This window comes from Bactrocera latifrons, unplaced genomic scaffold (assembly GCF_001853355.1).
Source record: "Bactrocera latifrons isolate USDA-ARS-PBARC rearing strain unplaced genomic scaffold, ASM185335v1 scaffold_302, whole genome shotgun sequence".
NCBI classification, from domain to species: Eukaryota; Metazoa; Arthropoda; class Insecta; order Diptera; family Tephritidae; genus Bactrocera; species Bactrocera latifrons.
This window is the reverse complement of record NW_017536653.1, coordinates 21,215-43,404: the sequence shown is the minus strand read 5'-3', so window position 1 is coordinate 43,404 and position 22,190 is coordinate 21,215. Positions and strand designations below refer to the sequence as shown.

Sequence of the window (22,190 nt, the reverse complement as noted above, 5' to 3'; positions counted from 1 at the left end):
GTTTTCAATGACTGCCACTTCGATTGGAAAAGTAATGATGTAAGTGAAATGAAAGAGAAAGAAATTAAATTTATTCTATTCTGTATTTAGGGAGAATGATAATACAATAAATTTTAACAAGGGGGCAATATTTTTTATAAAAATATTTATATATAATAGATCTTTTCGAAAGAAATATTTTTGAAATCTATTTAGATTTCATTCACACTGAGGCATTAGTGTGTTTATTTTAGAAATTTTTTCTAAATTAATATATTCAAACAGGTGGCAACACGCCTTCACTTTTTTGCTCAATACGATAATATATTTTTCCTCTGTTCCAACTAAATTTTAACCAGGTGGCAACACTTTTTAAAGAAAGTAATCAATATTTTGAAGGAAAGTTTTTAAACCATTTTTGCTAAGTTGAATTATTCAAACAGGTGGCAACACTTCTTCACTCTTCAGTTCAATACTATTATATGTATATTTTAATTCTTTGTAATATATTTCTTTTACCCAAAATTAAATTCTTAACTAGAGCGAACCAGTTGGCAATACCTTTTCAACATGCATACATAAATATTTTTGAACGATCCAGTTATCATCCATAATCTTAATCTGTCCATTTTATCACGTTTGGTTCAAACAGGTGGCAACACTCCTTCACTTTTCAGCTCAATAGCTATAAGCTATTTTACTTCTGCTTAATACATTTCTCCTACATATTATTAAATTATGAACCAAATTTAAACCAGGTGGCAATCCTTTTTCAACATACATACATAAATATTTTCGAACGAAACATTTCTTAAATTATTTTAGTTTTTGTTCATAAAATCTTAGTTTGTTTATTTTATTTATTTTTGTTGCAATGACAAACTCAAACAGGTGGCAGCAGTACTTCACACTTCAGTTCCGTATCGATAGTATACTTTAAACTCTAATCTATATATTTCTTTTACTCAAAGTAAATTCTTAGCAACAACAATACTTAGGAAAAAAATGTCAGACGGGTGGCAACACCTTTTTGGGAATGCGTAATTTTGTATCCCTTGTTTACTTCATTAATTTTTATTAAATGCAAATTTTCTAAACGGTGGCAACACTCCTATAATATATGTAAATCTCAAACTTTTCGTTTGGTGCGCAAAATGTCACATTTTTATGTATTATGGTGTATCGAATTAGAGAACCTATATGTTCCTCTGTACCTGTATAGCTAAAATAATCTTTCGCTCCCACATATATACACATGCTTTTGATAAATATGTAAAATACTCAACACAATAGCTGAAAATTTCAATTTTCCTCATATATGTTTTTGTTTTTTTMTCTTCTCTCCCCTCTCGGTATTTTTCGCATTTTCGCTCCACCAAAAAAGATATGACAAATGGTGGCGTTCAAGGACCTATGGAGAGTTACAATTCACTGGAGGAGCATTTGCAYGCATTGAGCACAACACAATATCCACCCACCACGGTTGGCTACGTACATCCGAAGTGGATTGAGCCGTACTTTGATCCGTCGACGCCGCGCAATGTCACCGCATTAATGGGCAAATCGGCGTATTTGAGTTGCCGCGTACGCAATTTGGGCAACAAAACGGTAAGTACTTAACCGTAAACGGCAATGCACACTCATAACAAACAAGCATACACACACATATATCAAGTCACTCAACTGTGCGCACACATTTGTTCGATGTTTAGTAATTGAACTCAGCCTGTGGTTGAAATTCCAACAAGTGTTTGCAGTTACTTGTCTCTCAACTGCAAATTTAGAAACTAAGTTGGTAGTACTCTTAAAGTAACTGTTTTTGGTACAGTTTGTAGGAAAATTATTTAGAAAAATATTTCTGGTAAAAAGTTTAAAAGCAAGTGAGACATTGATGTTAAGTGCTTTCTTGGAAAAACATTGAAATTTGGAATAAATTCAAGCCACAGAGTTTATAATATTGGGTATATCAGACAAGATAGAAGACAATTTCATTGATTTCAAACACTAGTGCCCGGTATATCTAGGAAAACCTAATATCATAACCGATTTATATGGTTTATGCTTTTAAACTGTTTAAAACGTAGGCCTACCAAATCACACTTGTGGTTAAATTTTAAAAATTTTCGCCGCCGTCACTTGGACATCTTTCGAACATTGAGTAGTTTTATGTAGTCAAGTTTAATGAGCGTAATTATCGTCCTATATTGAAGAAAAAAACGTATAATTAGAGTTTGATTCGAATAACTTTAGTAGTTAACGAGTTTATACATTCGACTTATTACAGTTTGAATTTTTACCCATTTATCATGCATGTTGAAACCATACCTTTGTCTACTGGATTATAATAAAAACCAGAAAGCACAAATACTTTGTTGCGCTTTCTACGAAAAATAAATACCGAAGCGCATTCCATCCTTTGTAATACAGCAGCCATTGCTGGCAACTTTTTTCAGAGAACAGTGACGCCCAATAAACCATTAATCGGAGCTACGCTAAATGATTTTTAAACAGTTACATAACAGGAAAATAATTAATTTAATTAAGATTTCTTGTATTCTTAGACGATAATTGGTGAACCACGTCTGGCTCATTTGATAAAGTCTCTTATTAAAGTGTTATGAAGTTGTCCAGCAGAATTCAATAGAAAGTGTAAGTGATATTTCATTATAATGAAAAAGAATCACATGCGAATCCATTCTCATTTGACTGGACCAGCCTATTTGATTTATAGCAGTTGCTTGATCGATTCGCTTCACTTTCAATTTTGACGAAACACTTTTGTAGGCTTCATCGCTTCAGCATTGTCATTTCTTTAGCAACCTTTCAAATAATTTTTGACTTTTTGAGATGTGCAAACCTTGTGAGCATACATATTTCTTTATTATCTAATAAAGCGATCAAGAACTATAAATCAAATAATCAGTTAAAAATGCATTTTATTTGTCTGRGACTCGCATTCATTGGTTTGATGGGTGTTCGCCTGCACTCAATATTTGTTGCTTTATATTGACATTTCTGCGCAGCACGGATGTGTCAAATGGCAACTTGTTCCAAAAATCACGATTTAGAAGCGCAGCGTTTCCAATTTTTGTTTCCTCAGCATTTGGATTTTCAGCGAACGAGTACACACTGCAGCGAATAATGGATTTTCAGAGGTAAAAACTAATAAATCGGTGGAATATTTCGTACAAAGTTCAACGAGTAAAAGCAAATCTAGGAGTAGTTGGAAAGTGCATGGATAACTGGAAGAGTGAATGAGTTAAAATTTGGAAGAATTGCTCTTATTCACCTACCTTATTACTTCCTTCTACTGATGACAAAATCAGTCATATTCAAGAATTCTATCTTGCTTTTCTTATAGATTGAATCATTATTTCACTTACATATCTTTGAGATAATATTCACGAATGCTCAAACACTCTTTCACAAGTAAAATATTTATAGATTCAAGCGTTGAAGTTTGCTAATTTGTCATCTTAATCTCAGCTCTTTAGTAATAGAAAATAATAATAATTCCCTGCATCTCATACTGAATCTGCTGCAATACATACTCAACTCTTATATCATTATGTGAAGAACTTTTCCTTAATGCCATGATATTGATTCAAATATATCTTTTAGAATCGTTTTTTTGTGTACAGCCAAGAAATGTGGATTTTAATATAAGTTTCCGTTCTTTTATTACTTTTCCCGAAATTATTTGGAGCTGAAACCAAAATGAGTCATTACCATGCATTATATCTTCATTCTGACGATACCTCCAAGTTTAAATATTCACCATGCTTTTGGGGTTGGTTTCGGTATTCACTAAGCGAAGCTCAAAACCATGGTAGTGATCAGGACTAAAACGTTTGAAAACATAGCTTAGTAGGTTAAGTTTCGTGATAATCGCTTCTATGTAGAWCCYGAGGAAATCACACATGRACCAATGTGGTYCTTTTGCAAAGTCGAAACCTTTCGTGTGGAGAATAGTAGACCTTGGACCTAACACAAATTCGTTAAGGCGGCTTTTTATGAATCCCTCCAGTTCCCTCGGTTGACAAAAATTATGAAATAGAGGCTGTTTGTATCTCCTTCTAGTTGATGCTGTCCACTGAAAGAGAAAGTCTCGAATTATTTTTTCCTTCTCTTCTTCCAGACGATTTCAAAAAACAAACGTACTTATTAGACAGGGTCTGAACTCACTAACTTTATAATAACGAATCACTAAACAACAAAAGTATCATAAAATTTTTATAAAAATTTCGAATACCCAAATTACTCTACAGATATTCAAGTAAGTTTGTTTACACCTTTTGAAAACAGTCCCCAAAGTTGTAATTTGCCAAAAATTAGATAATTCTGACTTATATAAAGTATGCTTCTAYTAATCCGCCTTAATGAATATACTTAATGATATCCAATATGTTTTAATTTACGAACTGGGAAACTTTCTAAGTCCTCTGCTGACATGTACTACGCACTGTGAGGTGAGCTGCAGCCAAGCAGAGTTTTAATCCGCACTAAATGAAAAACGACGACGCTATGAAGAGCACACATAGCTATAAAAGCGTGTAGTTCACACGAATGCGGAAAATGTCACACCCACACTCAGATATAYCCACACTTGGGAGCGCTCATATGTGCAAGACGTTTGCATAGCCATATTATGTTGCCTACTTCTAGGCGCGCGTGAACCGCAAATGCCAGCGTTTTAGTAAAGCGTGAAGCGCAACACACGCGCCAGCTAGCAATAATGACATCAAGCGAGAAACACGCGAGGCGTATGTTATTGAAAAAATTGCAAAAAACGAGATAGAGAAACGGGAAGAGGAAGAGAGCGCAAAAAAAGGGAGATAAGAAGAAGGTGCAGCAAAAAGTATGTTACACTAGTGACAACAACAAGCGGCATAGCRTATCCTCAGGCGGGGCAATGTGTGAATTATCATGTCTACAAMAACAGCAATAMCACCGACACCAACAACAATGCGCGCTCAATTGAAATAGCGCACATTTCTTTGCCAACAATTAAAGTAGTATRCGTGACGCACGCACAYACACACATAAGTGCACAAGTTGAAATTCGTATGAGTGTGGCACAACAAAAACAATTGCAAGAGAATTTCCTTTTCGCTGTTATTTGCTCTATTTTTTTGCTTGATTCTTCGTTTTTTGTGCAACCGTGAAAATTACAGTTTCACATTACACACAGTATTTCSTTTCAGCTGTGGCAAGCTCATTGTAATGCCTCTAATTGTTGYATTTGCTAGTGTTTGTTGTTCTTTTTTTTTGCTCGCTCCGCGCATAACATGTTGGAAAGAAAGCACTCACTTGAAATTCGTGGCACATTTTCTCCTTAGTTTTAATGTGATATTCGCATTCCGTGTGTCTGCAAATGTAATTGCTTTGGCTTCGGCTTCAGCTGCTGACGCGGTGAGCGATGCGGTTCGGAAAGAAGTGCACGTCAGTCAAGAGCGTAGTAGCACTGTAGAGAGGCTAAACTGAATGATATTGCCGGCAAGTGACATTTGGCATTGATTATGCCAATGTGAAAAATAATAATAAAAAAATTGAATAACTGCTGAGGAAATGGAAATTGCATTTAGATGTGTATGTGCTACTTAAATGCAATATCTAATTACTACCTTTCCATTTGAGGAAGAAAACAAAAGAGTTTTCTATGCGCTTCAGTTTTTGAATTGACATGAGGTAAGGCTACAATGGTTGATATGGTACAGCTTGCGTGAGTTTGTACACCATCTCATCAAATTAAGGCTTTCAAAAATGGCACCGAAATCAATGCTTTAACCAATTTTACTTCCACTTTTTTGTATGCGCCAGTTGCGTTGATCTACAGTGCCTTGATTGTTGGTGAGTTTTTGACGTCATTTTCATAAATCCAAGTCTCGTCACCAGATATGCATATGATAAATGTAGTAGGGGAAGTAGGTTGTCAAGAATATGTTTTGCTACCTCTCCTCTACGTTCAAAATAATATATCCAAAATCATACCAAAACTATATCAAAACTATAACCAAAACTTTACCCAAAACTATACCCAAAACTTTACCCAAAACTATACCTAAAACATGTTGGGCATGTTGTTGTTAATCCCTCTGATGCCAATAAGACGATTTTCACTGTTTTTTTTACATTTTTCGATTATATAAACGTTGACGAATTCCGGCTTCCTCTTGGATGTTTATTAATGTGAAAAGGCTTCAGCAACTTTCTGTAAAAGTTCAGAAAGCTGCCTGAAGCAGAAAGAAAATTCTCCTTTGATTTCACAGTTAGTTTTCGGTCCAGACTGTGTCAGTAACTAGCTGTAAGATATTTTAACCCGCTAGAAAGCTTTGTTGAGCCACAAGCCTAAAATGACTTCGAATTCGGCTAAAGAATAGTCCTTTCGGGTTTCCATAAGCAAAACTTTTTCGTAGAATACAGTGAGGGGAGACAAAAATGTGATTTTTAATTGACGGAAAAAACCTTAGCCTCTAACTAAACTTTGCGTTCAAAAAGTCCGTATGGACAGACATACAGGGTTCTCCAACAAAAAAAAAAAAAAAATTGCTAAGGAAATTCAAATGTCTCTTTCTCTAATGTGAAGTATACAACATCTTTCAAATGGCCTGTATGAATTCTTTTGCATGAACGAATTCGATGAACGAAATGTTTATTTATTTAAAATTAATTTGACCCATATTGCTAGCACCAGTGCCAAGAATCGAATAAAATTTTCATGAAGTGATAAAATTCTTATTTTTGGAAGGTGTAGCACCAAAATAAATTAACGAATGAATATTAAAAGTGTTTAGTGATTGTTCATCTATAATTGGAACAAAAAAAATATGGGTTGCTGAATTTAAACGTGGTCATATAAGCTTTGAAGACAATCTACATGAAAGTCGTCCAAAAAGCGCATCAACACCAGAAATCATAGCCAAATTTTGGGATATGGTTTTGGAAGATCGTCGATTGACTCAGAGAGATTTAGTATAGGCTCTAAACATCTCGTTAGGCAATGTGAGCCATATCTTAAGTAAAAGTTTGGCTTTTAGAAAGCTGTGTGCACAATGGRTGCCGTTTTCGCTAACAATGGAACAAAAGGGCATTGGGATACGACTTTATCAGAAACATTTGGAGCGTTTTAAAAAGAATAAAGTAGATTTTGTGCATCGATTCATTACTATTTATGAGACTTGGGTCTACCACCACAATCCTGAATCAAAACAAGCGGCTAAAGTGTGGTATGCGGTTCGTGTCCGAAAAACTGGCCAAGAACGTTATGGCATCAGTTTTTTGGGATGCTAGAAGAGTTTTGTCTGCGGATTTCTTGTAAACTGGTAAAACCTTGAATTATGAATATTATTGCAACCTTTCGGACCAGTTGAAGGAAAAAATTCGTGAAAAATTACCCGGTTTGCAGAAGAAAAAGTCCTTTTTCCGTGTCACAATATTTAAAATTCATGAATTAAAGTGCGAATTGTTGGAGCATCCACTATATTCACCAGATTTTGCCCCCAGCAACTTCAATTTATTCCCACAACTCAAAAAATGTATGCGTGACAAGCGTTTTTCATCAAATGAAGAGGTCATAATGGCTGTTGAAGCGTATTTTGCAGACCCTACGAATTCTCGCCTCAGGGATGGGTTCCACAGATTTTATGATCGTTGGATCAAGTGCATTATTGTTCGGGGAAATTATACTGAATAATAAAGTGTATTTTGAATCAATCGCCAAAGCTTTTTGAACAACTTTGTTTGAATATGAATATGAAAAATTTTGTCAGAATTTTTATACCCTGAACAGGCTAAATTTAGTTTGTCCATAAGTCTGTAACATCAAGTCAGAAACGTCAGAGAACCTAATTGGTTTATAAGTAATCAGCATGATGAGCTGAGTAGACTTCACAAAGCTTATTTTTCGGTCTATCCATTAGACTGTATTATACGGGATTTAGTCCTTCAGTTTTGATATTTCGATTAGAAATTTTGTATACACGTACAAGATTCATTGTCCAAGGTGAGGCTAAACATTTGCAAAAATATCGTACAACTGCCATTCAAACTGACCGATTCAATAAATTTTTATACCCTTCATACCATAAAAATGCAGCTGTGAAGATTGTTATAGTTACGGTGCATTTAAAAAGAAATAATAATTAAAAATTTTTATTACTTTTGCAAAAACCAAAGTTGCCTGCAGCTCAATTATATACTTATGCATGTAACACACAAATGCATATTTTTGCATTACATAGCAAATGTCAGCCTTTGCGAGCGTACAATACTATTACAAAATTTGTAGTCAAGCGGCACAAACGCACACTTCTTTTTAAAAACTTATTTAAATACATAAAAAAAGCCATCAATACACATACACATATGCCCTTAAACTCATTAATGATTTTATTCTCTCTCCACCAACACGCATAGGTCTCATGGATACGCCATCGTGACATACACATACTCACCGTGGGCGCGTACACGTACACGTCAGATCAGCGTTTCCAGGCGACACATCATCAGGACAGCGACGACTGGACGCTGCAAATAAAATGGGCGCAGAAACGCGACGCTGGCATGTACGAGTGCCAAATATCAACGCAGCCGGTGCGCAGCTACTTTGTGCGGCTCAACGTTGTGGGTAAGTACATATGGGCGCAAGTTGATGAAAAAGCCCAACAGCCGCATGTGCATTCATTAGTGTTTACAGCGAATGAGCGCACACACACATAAAGCACCGCATACGCTGCGTGCTTTTAATAAATGAAGTGTCGTTTCACATCACACGCCAACTCAATGCTCATTGTCATACATTTGCACACTATTCGCGGCCATTTACATCACATTCCCGCGCCATAACTTCTCTTTAACAGCTCATCCTTTGCGCCWTGAAAGCATAGTTTTATACCCAAACTTCCCGCCATTTGGCCAATAATTTTATTTCAACATAACTTCTGATTGCGTTTCATTTGCGCATAAATTACATGCTTAAAACTTTTTTAGTTTTCACATTCATGCGCTAACTACTCAACTTACGCAGCAAAGCGCGTGGTAATGCCGCGCTAATATTTGTTTGTATGTCAGTTTGTAATATAATGCTGCTCACTCTCTAACACTCACCCTCTCTCGTCACTCTCTCTTTCTCTTCTATTTGTATGTCATAACCACAACTGTGCTCTGGTGTCACTGGCGGTCAACCAACTCGCCGCCCACAATTTACTAAACAAACCAACACCGGTCGGTCACTCATACGCCCCGGCCAACACCGCAACTTGCTACTACTACTACGACGCCACTGCCAACTGCTGCGGTCATCTTTGTCTTTGTCTTCGTTTTGCTCAACTGCGTGTGCTGGCTACTTACTTACCAACTACGCGCGCGCCTGTGTATGTGTGCCGGTGCGTGTGTTTGTGCAGTGCCAACAGCGACCATCCTTGGCGGACCCGACCTTCATGTCGACAAAGGCAGCACCATAAATCTTACATGCACAGTGAAATTCAGCCCAGAGCCGCCGGCCTACATTTTCTGGTATCATCACGAGGAGGTAATTAAAATTTACTGTTACATACCATGCATGTATGTGTGCGCGTGCGTGGCTGTGTGAAAGGCGTGCTCGCCAGCATATTTGCGCTTGCAATTTTTATGCATACAAACACACCCATACACTCGCACACACACACACACACTATTGTCTGCTTGGTAGTTATTTTCTTGTTAAATAGTAGTTTGTGCCATTGTTATTGCTGCTTTTATTGTGGTAGCCATAAACGGCAGGATATATGCATTAAATTCGGCTTATCTTTGGTTAAGTAATTTCAAAATTAGATTAAATGAAGTGAAAGTTTAAGTGAAGTCTTTGCGGAAATGCATTACTGGTTGAATTTGTGGCAGCGCTCAATTGGGTCTCGACACTCAGGACACTCAGTGTGCAGGCACGTAGCTATCGTTCGCCTYTTCGATGGATGGTTAGCGGTTGTGTGAGGGTCTGCTGTCACTGCCGGGTGATTGCTTGTGCTGATTTCGTTTTATTAAATCAAATTAAAGGGGTCACTTAACTTCAATTCTAGTCTTCATATGAATAAAAATAATTTGGAAATATTCCTTGAATTTCTTTGATACGCATAAATTAATTAYGGGTAAGATATGCATATAAAAACATTAATTAGTCAGCTTATGCCCGTAGTACATTCTGAAATAAAAATTTACTTTTTGTTTTCTCTCAACCTTGACCCTCATGCAAGTACTTCCTGAAAAGCATTTCTCGGTGTGGTTTTCAGTTCCAGCGACTTCAGCTATTTATACCMGTTTATAAAAACTTTTGTATAAAAATTACAAGGCGATCAATTGATTTTAAGAGATTTGCGGTGTTATTTCATAATACGGATTCAGAGGGAGGAAATRGGGGAAATTTCCACCCCCCAGGTACTAAAGCAACGATACTCATCGCAGCCGTGTACGAATTTCAACTGATAATTGGGATAATTTGCCAATGTGATATTATATCTCCATCTCATTCACTCAGCGTGAGTCTTCAGAAATCGATTCGATCGTTCTGGCAGAGGAATTAATGTGAAATCAATATGATAGAAACGCTGCTTGTAACGTTCCAAAATCGAAGACAAAAAGCTGAAGAATATTTTCGATCCATTTATTGAGACATGAAAAAAATGGTGGCAGAACTGAAAGTTGACGAAGAAAAAAAGGAATCTGTGGCCGACAAACAAAACGTGAAAATTTCTGTGCGAGAGCTTTCGAAGAATAATACAGGGTTTTAGTGCACATTCTTCTGTTGGATACAATCGGCGAAGATTTAAAGACGCGCTTTTCTAGGGAAGTATTGGATGGATTTCAACTGAGATTACTGCTTCCAGGAAAATCTGATTCAAAGGCCTTTAGGAYAATGACAACGTCGTGCGACGTTTGAAGCTCAAAGGTGAACTTGAACACTGACAGTGCCATTGGGGGCAGAAGTAAAAGTCGAAAGGCAACAAATTACTGACTACATTGGAAACGTTGAAGAACTGCGAGTTAGAGCTATACTCCATAATTCATAGTTTTATATACTTCTTCATTATACTTCTTGCGACGTATGTGAGCTCTGAATGCTCTTTTTAACACTTTGCCGCATGAAAACTTGGCTGAAGACAAACATGCTTTAAGATAGATTGATCGGCCTGGCGTGTCTGCACAAGCATCATGACATTGAAGTCACTGCAGAAGAAGTTCTCGAAAGATTCCCAGAGTTGTCAGCATAATGGAGCTTTCACTGTATTACTAATTTATGAATTGTTTTAACTATCCTATCTTCTAAGTTGGTTCGAGTTGGACACAGTGTGCTAAATTTTACTGAAATCGGTTTAGCAGYCCATCGCGGACAAACTACGTGACAAGTACTTTTTATATATAAAGAAGATGATTTAATAATACAAAATAGGAATGTTTTGGTAGAATGCAACCTTCGTTAGATCAAATTATGTGCCGTTTCCGAAAAAATCGACTGTCATGGAAACAATGAGCGATTTATGATCCGGTTTTCTATCTAATTTWTATATAATCGCTACGGTGTCAGATACTTTGTGAAGATTATGTGGAAAGTTTCAAATCATGCAAGTTGAGTTGACACTAAAAATCGACGAAATTGTAAGGAACACTCAGGTCGCCAAAAAAAAAAAAAATTAGGCCTCTGTTATTAATTTTAACCGAACTTCAGCATTCCTTACTCGTGATTACGTTTTTATATTTAGTTAGGAAAACTCAAAAGACTTTAAAACAGAAAATAACAAAGTTTATGCAGAATGTAAAAAGCCACGAGGTTATCGATAAAAATCTCTTCCGACCACTAAAATTTCTTAAGCTTAAATTTATTCTCTTTTTCCTTACCCAAATTTGTGCTCATAATTGTAACTTTTTTCAACTGAACACAATAACTAATGRCTCACTCAATCTTGTTTAGAGAAGCAAGCCAACCCAACAACTGAAAAATATAACCTAAGCATCTGCTTGACCGGACAAACAACAATAAAAAATTGCGCTCATTGACAGTGTCTAATGATAGCTTAGGGTTGCCAAGCGCGCTTTCAACGCTAATTAGATTTACGCCAAAAAGGATTGTCACTTTCACTCAACGCATAAATCTGCTTACAAGACTCAAGACACTACCACACACATACAAACTCACATATATATGTAAATACATTGTGGAAGGCAACAAAACTCCCAATTTCACACTCCACCCAGACAAGCTGCTGCCATTTAGCCCTGTTAATTATAAACAAATATTTGTCCAAAAACAATTTGAGGGAGGAAAAACGCGATGAGATGAGTATAAATACGCAAGCAAAACATAAAGATATGATAGTCAAGTGGAAATATGAAAAAAGAAAACAAAAAAAAAAAAAATGAAGAAGAAGAAAGGCAGTATGAACTAATGAATGTCGGAAGAAGGCGACGTGGGAACTAACGGGTACAAGTGGCACTCGAGCCACTGTAAATATTAATTAAAATTTAAAGGAAGCAGGATAGCGCTGGTAAGTGCAGGAGGAAGTTAAAGCTAAATAACAAACGAGCATTGTGAGCGTAGGATCTTATGTAAAATAATGCCAAAAAAAGTTTAGGTAAAAATTTATTGAAAAAAATGTTAGTCGCAGCAGAACGCGTTGGCTTGAAGTGGCAAAAAACTTAATAAAAAAAAAAAATAGCGCTATAATTATAGCAAACTTTTTAGGTTTTACCTCCACRCTTTCGACCACTCAAAACAAACTCAAATGTCCTCGCACCAAACTAAGCGACAAATTACGCTACTAATGAGGGTATCAGCGTTGGGGTCGCATGTTGTTAGCCATTTTAAGGAGATTACTTGTTTAGCTATACAGAGCGTGTGCAGGAGAGGAGGAGAGCGAAAAATCGACTTAAGGATATGCACAACGCGTAAACTGGCAAAATTTTTGCGTGCAACTTTATAAAAGAGAAATAAATGAACAAATACACACAAAGAAAGTCACCCACTCACGCCTCGAAAAAACAATTAAAGTACCCAAGCCTTGGCTTACTTGCAAAGCAAGGCACGTGAAATAACATTCGAAATAAATGAAATGCATTTYAACTAAAATTAATTGAAATGATATAATTTCGTGCTCATTCTGAGCGGAGTTGCTTGTCGCATAGCAGTACAAGCAGCGCGAAGTAAAGTCAGCGCTCAGTGGAGTGTGAGACTCAAACTCAAATAGAAGAACGCTCTGTTGCATAATGAATAGCTTACGCCACTGAGCTGCAATTCAAACTCAATGCCAAACCCTAGTCACGTGCCGTTATAGTTTGGCAGTTTTTTAGTTTTTGTTTCGCAATTTAAATTATGAGCTTGCTGGTATTTAGCCAAAGCAGTAAAATTTGTTAATTAAAATTGTAATAAATATTTTACTCTTAAACATATTTTAAAATATTAGTTATACGAGTATAGGCTTTGTATAATGATAGTGAGATACGAGAATTGTCACAAGTGTATATATATTTCAGCCAAAATTGATGTAGCTAAATTATTAATTTATTATGTTATACAAGTACCACTTAAGTTCCCAAGCATTGAAGAAAAAAAGCTGAAAGCTTTATGAACCCTAAAGAAAGCTCATCATATACGGCGATAAAAGTGATGATAAATTCAATCCAAAACATGAAAAACGCTAACTTCGGCTGCACCGTTTGTATGGAAGCTATATGCTATAGTAATCCGATATCAACAATTTTGAAAGCTTCAGTCTTATAABATCAAAGCTTTAAAAAGCTCTAACTTSTAAGCATTAGTTAGGTTAGCTCGATCTATCAAATTTGTTACTAAAACAWATATTCATGAATCGTAAAACAACAACTCAATACAAGAAACTTTAATCGTGACTTAGAATAGCAGAAATTATCAGTCTGAACAATGAGCAGAATCAGAATAATCTCTCCAACAAAATGTGCAACAAATTATTGCCTAGTRGTAACGCTATTCCAAAATTCGAAACCAAATGTCACTATCTAAAAAAGCTTTGACTTTTTCATCAACCTGGTGACATTTAAGWATAAACTTCAAATCAACCGTGCCTAAACTCGATTGAAACACCGAAATCAACGCTTTTACGATCAATAATACTGAACTCACTCACCAAGATAATGGTTGGACTGGAAAAAAGCGGTCCAGGATTTTCGCTCAACTTAATATTGTCGGCTCGACAGAAAATTATTTTACTTGGACCAAAAATTAAATAATTATCAAATCCAAGAAACCTGCTAACCTAACAAAGCCATTCGTTGGTGCATGGAATAGAGATAAGTTTTAAGCGTCTTATGTCCAATGTGCCTAAAAACTTCATTAAGGTCCWCTCTGGACAAATAATTAATACTCTTATTATGAAACTTGGGACTCAAAGAGAGAGACTGATAGATGGGATATAGRTAGGGAGTAATCGACCTTTTACTGTACGCAAAAAGACGCTTAACTCATTTTGTTAGACTCAATTAACGGCAGTCATTGAAGCATCTAACAAATATGAAAAGAACAATTATGAATTAAACACATTACGTCCAAATGAGGCAAAACAAAGAAAAGTTTGCTTATCACAGCAGTTGTTACTTCCCACGCAACGGCACAACGAGCTTAAACAGTCGAAGCTGGAAGTGCATAAAAACGCTGCCGCTTAATCGCTGTACAAATTTAATGCTTATAAAAGTTTTCCGACGAGATTATTAGTTTCGCAGCAGCAGCAAAGTTTCTTTAAGATTTCAAGCACTTGCAGGCACCCAACATTATTCATCCAACAAACGAGTGGGCGTAGTCAATCTGCTGCCACTGTGGGTAAGGGATTAGGTGTGTATGTGTGTTGGATGGCCACCACAATAAACTTTGCTATCGTTTCGGAAAGGATGTGATAGGAAATGCCAACAACAACACTGACAACATATCCAACGAGTGCGATAACAGCAAGAAATCTTACGCTACTAGGAAACTCTAGGCAAAGCTAGCAAATTAGGAAGCAACAACAAAACAAAAGAAAAGTTGACACATAATTTTGCTACMATAAAATCAACAGAAGAAACAAATTAAAACCACAACAAGTTATTGACTTTTGGGCAACGCTGCGCGAGGGTGGAGCGCGGTGGGCAGTGCATTAGGCTAAGCAAACGAAACGCCCGCTAGATAACTATGTGTCATATATAAATCCTAATAAACTTATAGATGCTTGCCGTTGCTTATATAAATAAACATATTCTAAATATTAGGATGGTTCTTAAATTTTTTTTTTTCTTTTGAAATTTAAATATATTTTGAAAATAAGTATGTAAATTCACATTAGCATTACGAGTAAGAAGTTACATCTCGAGCTCGTTGCATTATGCAGGATTATTATTTTCTTTTTGACTGCGTAGATTCAGCAGTACCTCTAATGACACTAAACTTTAATTATTTGATTGTATTCTACGATTCTCAGTATATAAATGCCTCTGACAGCTGGAAATTTTCCGAGAAAGTAAACACTGTATCTTCTYAAGTTTCTCAAATCTTCTCCTCGTGGTCAGTTCATCTGATTTTTCGTTGCCTTTATCAAGACTAAGACCAGAAACCTCGAAGATCACTATCTAAATTTTGATCCATTTGAATGAAAGTTGTATACTATAGCGGTGCGAATTAAACATATGTTTGGTTCCGACAGATGAGAAAAGAACACGTGGCAACATGTTCAGCTGGTTGTCTCAAAGCCCGAGGGACTAGTTCRTCTCTTTAAATGTTTCGACGTTTAGTTTTGAGCTCAGGGTATAAATTTAAGAATTTCTTGTATGGTCCTTAATGGCACCTTGGCATCTCATGGTCAGTTCATCTGTTTTTTGCTGCCTTTTTTAAGACTGTCACAGCAACCCAAACTAGAGAGGTGCTAMGCTTTTTTATTTTCCGCTTTGTCATTGAGTATTTATTCATAGAAATTTTTAGTGATTCTACTTGGAAGATCTCTACAAAGATGAACCAAAACTCTTCTCGCCATCTTTATTACACTCCATACATTGCTTTCTGTTGCTGTTAAAGAACAGGTTATAAAAACTTTGTAGTTGAGAGAATGGTTTTGGATGGCCATAAATTCAGATTCTCTCAGTTTCGCAGTATCGGTTATCAAAGAAATTGATGAAACCATCACACCGAAACCAAAACGAGTATTAAAGCTTCAGATCAATGAATATTGTCTGAATTACGGAGAACTGTTTCAGAATATCACTAAGAACACATTGCGCATGCTTCATATTATTTATCTTAGAATTATTAGAATGTGCTTTTTTATGCCATTTCGATGTCTTTCTCAAGATTTGGGAAAAAAGAGTATTTTTGATGGAAAGGCTTTTGAATTGAGGATTTCTGTCGATTTAAGCCCCAGTTCGTTTGAGTGTCCATATAATTGTCACTAGATCACTTAGAGGAATATCGACCTTGAACAGATGATTGGTACCGATTATAAGTGTTTTACTACTGAATATTTCAATAGAATATAAAAGGTCGAAGATATGAAAATGTGTCGGAAAAATCGACTAGACGTGATATTTTTTTCGTTTGATATMTGAAATTTGAACAACTTTTAAAGTAAAATTTCCTTATTAGCACGTAGAAATAATTTTCCTGTATTGAATAACTGCCCTAACACAATGCATACATATATTACAACTTCTGTTTCCACTCGAGAGCATTTGCCTTTCTGTGCCATGAGCGTACAACTAGTCAGCACTGCTAGTGATGGCTAAAGCCACTTACCCAACTACATATACATGTAGATCCCAACACTCGAACCACACAACCACCACAGAAGCGCTGCCTAATCTTATTTTCTAATCGCAATCAGAAGCACACGCCACGGCCGCCCGCAACAGAAACAAAGGGCGTGGCAAATATACATCAGGCAAGTGGAAAAAATCTCTCAAAGTAAATATGAATAAGGACGACACAAAACAAACACGAAAGTATGGTAAAAAAAAACTAAAACAAGCGGTAATGCCATCAAGACAAGCGGAAGCGCTTTGGCAACTCCGGCACCACGCAACGTCACCCACAAGCCGCCACTTCTTCACGAAGTGGCATAAAGCGCTTGACAAGCAGTAGGCACATACTTAAAACTAATGACGGAAGTGCGTGTGTGTATGTAAGTGGATGTGTGTTTGTGTGTATGCGGAAACGGTTGTTGGGTAATTGTTAGCAAATCGAAATCAAAATCATTATAACAATCGAAGGACAGCAACAACAACACAAAATCTCAAGTCAACTGGTCTGTTATAACAGCCACGAAAATAGAAGAGGAAGCAAATGGAAGGCCCACTTGAAACGCAGGCAATTACCGCAAGCCAAACTCAGTGCGTCGTGGCGTTCTGGAGTGCGCCAATACGTGCTTCCGCAGTTCACATCAGTTCGCTRGCATAAAACTCATATTTGAATAATCATTCCAATGTCTAATGTTGAAATTGGCTCATTATGTATGGGCAACACAGCTGTAAGTGGTTGAAGTACAGCTATGCATGTATGCATACATACACGCTCTCATACATACATAGATATGTATGTGTGAGTGAGGGTTAAGCGGCCAAAACTTTGTTGGGAATGGCTAAGTTTGTTGGTTTMCGCTAATGTGGCTACACTTTGATTTTTATTGTATCGGTTAAAAGTTTGTTTAGTGGCTTCCATTTCCAATCCATTTCTTTGTCTTTCCGCTCTACGAACTAGTAACGAGTGTGGCTTTTAAAGTCAGTAAGCAAGTTACTGTAATAACGCTTTGATAGCCTTGGAAAACCGCTGAACTCCAATTGAGAAAGAAGAAAAATGTATACGTTCTTTGAAGGCCTTGTCGGCGTTTCCAATCCGTATTCTAGCCGACACTGAACCTAAAGTTGACCGCGTTAGTGATCAAATTCGTTGCGGATTATCCCAACAAAAGCAATTTAAATTAATACAATCTTTATAATACTCTCCAAAGTAGGTTCGTTTTGAACCAATAAAAGCATGTTACTTGGTATAAGTCTCGACTGGGTTGGTCTTCGGTGAGTTGACTAAATTTTTGTTTTTTCGTTTGCGCTCATTTTTGGAGTGTCATTTGTCAGACTTTGKTTAGTATCGACGTCATATTCATAAACCTGAATTCTACTCGACATCGTTTGTGCAAAAATTCATTTCTGTTGGTATGAGTTTAGCATTGACACGCTTCATAGCCATGACATTAACCAAAATGTGTTTAGTCAATTCATAATGTTGAGAATCTCTATTATCTCTCTGATGCCAACATGGCGATTTTCAAGCTGTGTTTTTCTTAACTTTTTGATGTTATCGACATTACCAGAGTGGGGATGGATGACTTCCTTAACTTTATCAGTTTTGGAAATAGGAAATATTTTCAAATTTTTGTCTGAAGTTTTACAAGTTCAGAATAAAGTTCAGTTAAACCAATATTCAAGGATTGTCAGGTCTGCACTACAATAATGTGGGCGGATTTGTTGACGTAATACCAAGCTTCATAACTCAAAAACTGTACTTCTCTTTTAACTACTTTGGGTAGGTTGCTAAAACTAAAAGAACATATAAGATGTCGGAGTCATATTTTGGTCATATTTTACCCCAAACCTTCACCACATAGCAATTAGTTTGCATGAACACGGACTTATCAAACTACCCTCGTAAAAGTCACTTTGCACTATATGGCAAATTTTATTTTTCGCTTTTTATAACACATTTCTTAATGTTTGTGAAAATACGTTTGGAGTAGCAAATTGCTCGTGATAAGATGTTGATTGATGTGAATATTGTTGRCAATATCAATAGTCAAGGTTACGTGACAGGCAATTTGTTGTTATTACGTTATTGATATCGAGAGATGAAATGAAAAGATTTCAGTTGACATTTACAGTTTGGTACACAATGTGAACATATGTTATTGTATGCATATAATTTAATAACGGGCAATGTTCGTACTCAAATTTCATTGACATAGATTATGCCCAGTTGACCTAAATTTTAGATATAACGAATGCATAGGTCGAAAGAACAATGGCGAGTATGGAGTTCTAATAGCGCGCCAGGCGTTTTTCTTCGCTGTTTGGCGACAATTTGACAGTGCAGCCAAGTCCTTCTCCACCTCGTCTTTTCAATGGAGTGCATGTGTTCCCCCGGCAGGTACTGTGTCGAATACTTACACATGGACGACATGGCCTCGATGCTGTCTTTTGATTCGCTGAACTAAGTCAATGTCGTCGTATATTTCATCCAGTTCATCGTACCTTCGAATGCGGTATTCGTCGTTGCCAATGTGCAAAGGACAGTAAATCTTCCACAGAACCCTTCTCCCGAAAACTCGTAACGTCGACTCATCAGATGTTGCCATCCTTCATGCCTCTGCATCATTTATCAGAGCGGAGATAATGAGTGACGTTTAGAGTTTGGTTTTTGTTCGTCGAGGGACGACTTTATTTCTCAGTTTCTAACTCAGTCCAWAGTAGTACCTGTTAGCTAGAGATATTCTGCTTTAGATTTCGAGGCTGACGTTATTGKTTGCGTTAATGCTGGTTCCAAGTTAAACGAAATTATCTACGACTTCGAAGTTGTGACTGTCAACAGTAACGTGGGAGCCTCGCTGCGAGTGTCATGGCTCTTTGTTTGATTACACTAGATATTTTGTTTAGCCCTAATTCACTACCAAACCCATCTCCTTCGCTTCTTGGTCCCACCTGCAAAAACCAAAACTAAGGGTACGGTTGTTAAGGCCAGTGATATCAATATCATCAGCATACGCCATCAGTCACTCTTATAGGACATTGTACCTTTAAGGTTTAGTTCTGCAGCTCGAATTATTTTCTCCAGAAGTAGGTTGAAAAGGCCACACGATAGGGAGTCGGCTTGTCTGAAACTGCGTTTGGTATCGAATGGATACGACGAAGTTTTGTTGTGTGCCGAACTTCTTTTCACGGGTCCTTTCTCAGACTTTGGGCATGGCGAGTATCTGGTCAGTTGTTGATTTTCCAATTCTAAAGTCACACTAATAAGGTCCAATCAGTTTGTTGACAGTGGGCTTTATTCCTTCACACAATATGCCGGATAGAACCTTATGTATGTGCGATGTTGAGGAGGCACAGCTCTCGACCGAATATAATCTAGAATGAAGCTGATGTATGTTTATCCGGAAATAATTATGATCTCTTCCCATAACAAAAACTAAGAAAATCAGTGAGTTTGAGAAAATTAAAAAAAAAATATTTTCAAATAAAATATTTCACCCTCGAAGCGAAAGTTATTCATAAACCACTGACCAAATCAATGAATCAAAAACCTTTTAAAAAAAAAAAAATAAAAAAAAATTAAAAAAAAAAAAAATAAAAAATAAAAAATATTAAAAAAATCGATAAAATCATTTAATAGACATCAAACTCAAATTTTTATATTTGCATGTGAAGGGAAATATACGAGTATATATGCATGTATGTTACCATGAAATTAAAAAGAAATTTAAATACACTGATTTTTTATCGAAAGAGTTTCCTTCTAAATTGAGAATATTAGTTTTTTAAGCACATCTACGAATAATATGCTTTAACTATTTAATATAATTACACATGCTTTGTAGATAGTATGCAATTGTGTAATTCGCAAATTATATTTCCAGCCAAACAATTTTCGGTATATGAGTACATATGTATATAAAATACAAGTTAGCACACCCGCAAGCACACATAATTGTAATTGCTCATTTACATCAATACTAATTAACGCGATCTTATCATATCGATATTTTGTCTCTTCTCCCCTCTATCTCGCCAAACAAATGCATGCGACACTTAACAGGTCATCAATTATGATTCGTCACGTGGCGGCGTTTCGGTAATTACCGAGAAAGGCGATGTGACTACGTCATTTCTGCTCATACAAAATGCCGACTTGGCCGATTCGGGGAAATATTCCTGTGCACCATCAAATGCCGATGTGGCCAGCGTACGCGTTCACGTACTAAACGGTAAGTACTCACTAAATATTTTACAAGCATACAAATCGATACCTATGAAATAACTATATGCAGTCTTCAATGTAATTATGGCGTTATATTTAGGTATGGTTGTGAGTATCAAGAAGCGCCCGTCCGCGTTTTGGGCCACAACTCATATATGTATACAATATGTGAATATACAGCTACATATACAAGTAGATATGTAATGTGCAGCAGTTCTATGAAGTTGTGGCGAAACTCCGAATTTACATAGACAAGTAACCAGTAAATGTCAGAAGTCACTACCACTGACGCATAAACTGTTCCGTAGAGAACTGACRTCCTGATATTGATACTACACTAGGTTTCGCATACGAATTCGGTTAGGATTAATTTTCATGGAATACTGACTGATGAAATAATCCTTTTTGGTTAGTCATTACTCTGTTCTCTCCAAMCGAGCTGTGTTTTGTTTAATTAGGAGCTGGCTGCAAAACTGAATCTTCACTAAATTCTCTAATATCAAATCATTCAATGTTCTTTATTCTATGCCCTTGCTACGACTACCATCATTTTTTATATTCAAAATTTTTCATCACTTAGTGGTGACTGTTGTTCTTGCCACTTTCTTAACTGACTATATCAATGATAGAAAATATGGTAACTTTTAGAGGAGTTTAAAAGTACTTTAGTTTATGCTATATTCTTAGTGTATTTGTAATCGGAATTTCCGGGAAGTAAGCAATGAGCACACATCTTCGTCGTCCCTGCAAAAATCGTAGGTTCAAAAATATGAAGAGAGCAATAAGAACGTTTGCAATTTTAAGCGAAACTGTTTATAAATTCCTTCCATAGTAAATCCTTATTCACATTTAGTGCCCATCTACACAATAAAAATATAACATTGAAATCAGAGTACAGTCTAGATTAGTCTCGAAGAATCGCTGGATATTTTTTTTTTTGGTTTTAAGACTTCAGAAATTTAAACTCGTAACGTCGACTCTTCAAATGTTGTCATCCTTCATGCCTCTGCACCATATATCAGAGCGGGGATAATGAGTGGCTTTTAGAGTTTGGTTTTTGTTTGTCGTGAGACGACTTTACTTCTCAGTTTCCAACTCAATCCGAAGTAGCACCTATTGACAACAGTTATTCTACGTTGGATTTCGCCAGGCCGCCATTGTTGTTGGTGTTAAGATTGGTCCCGATTTATAAGAAATTATCTACCACTTCGAAGTGATGACGGTCAACAGTGAC

General features: G+C 36.5%; 1 protein-coding gene across 1 annotated transcript; it reads left to right on the top strand.

The window, feature by feature from the left end:
- Positions 1–1,365: 1,365 nt before the first annotated feature.
- Positions 1,366–21,016, top strand: LOC108970612 (kin of IRRE-like protein 3). Its single transcript, XM_018936101.1, has 4 exons — positions 1,366–1,587; positions 8,395–8,605; positions 9,381–9,508; positions 20,795–21,016. The coding sequence occupies exons 1-4, from the start codon at positions 1,366–1,368 to the stop codon at positions 21,014–21,016; spliced, it is 783 nt and encodes a 260-aa protein (XP_018791646.1).
- Positions 21,017–22,190: the final 1,174 nt, after the last annotated feature.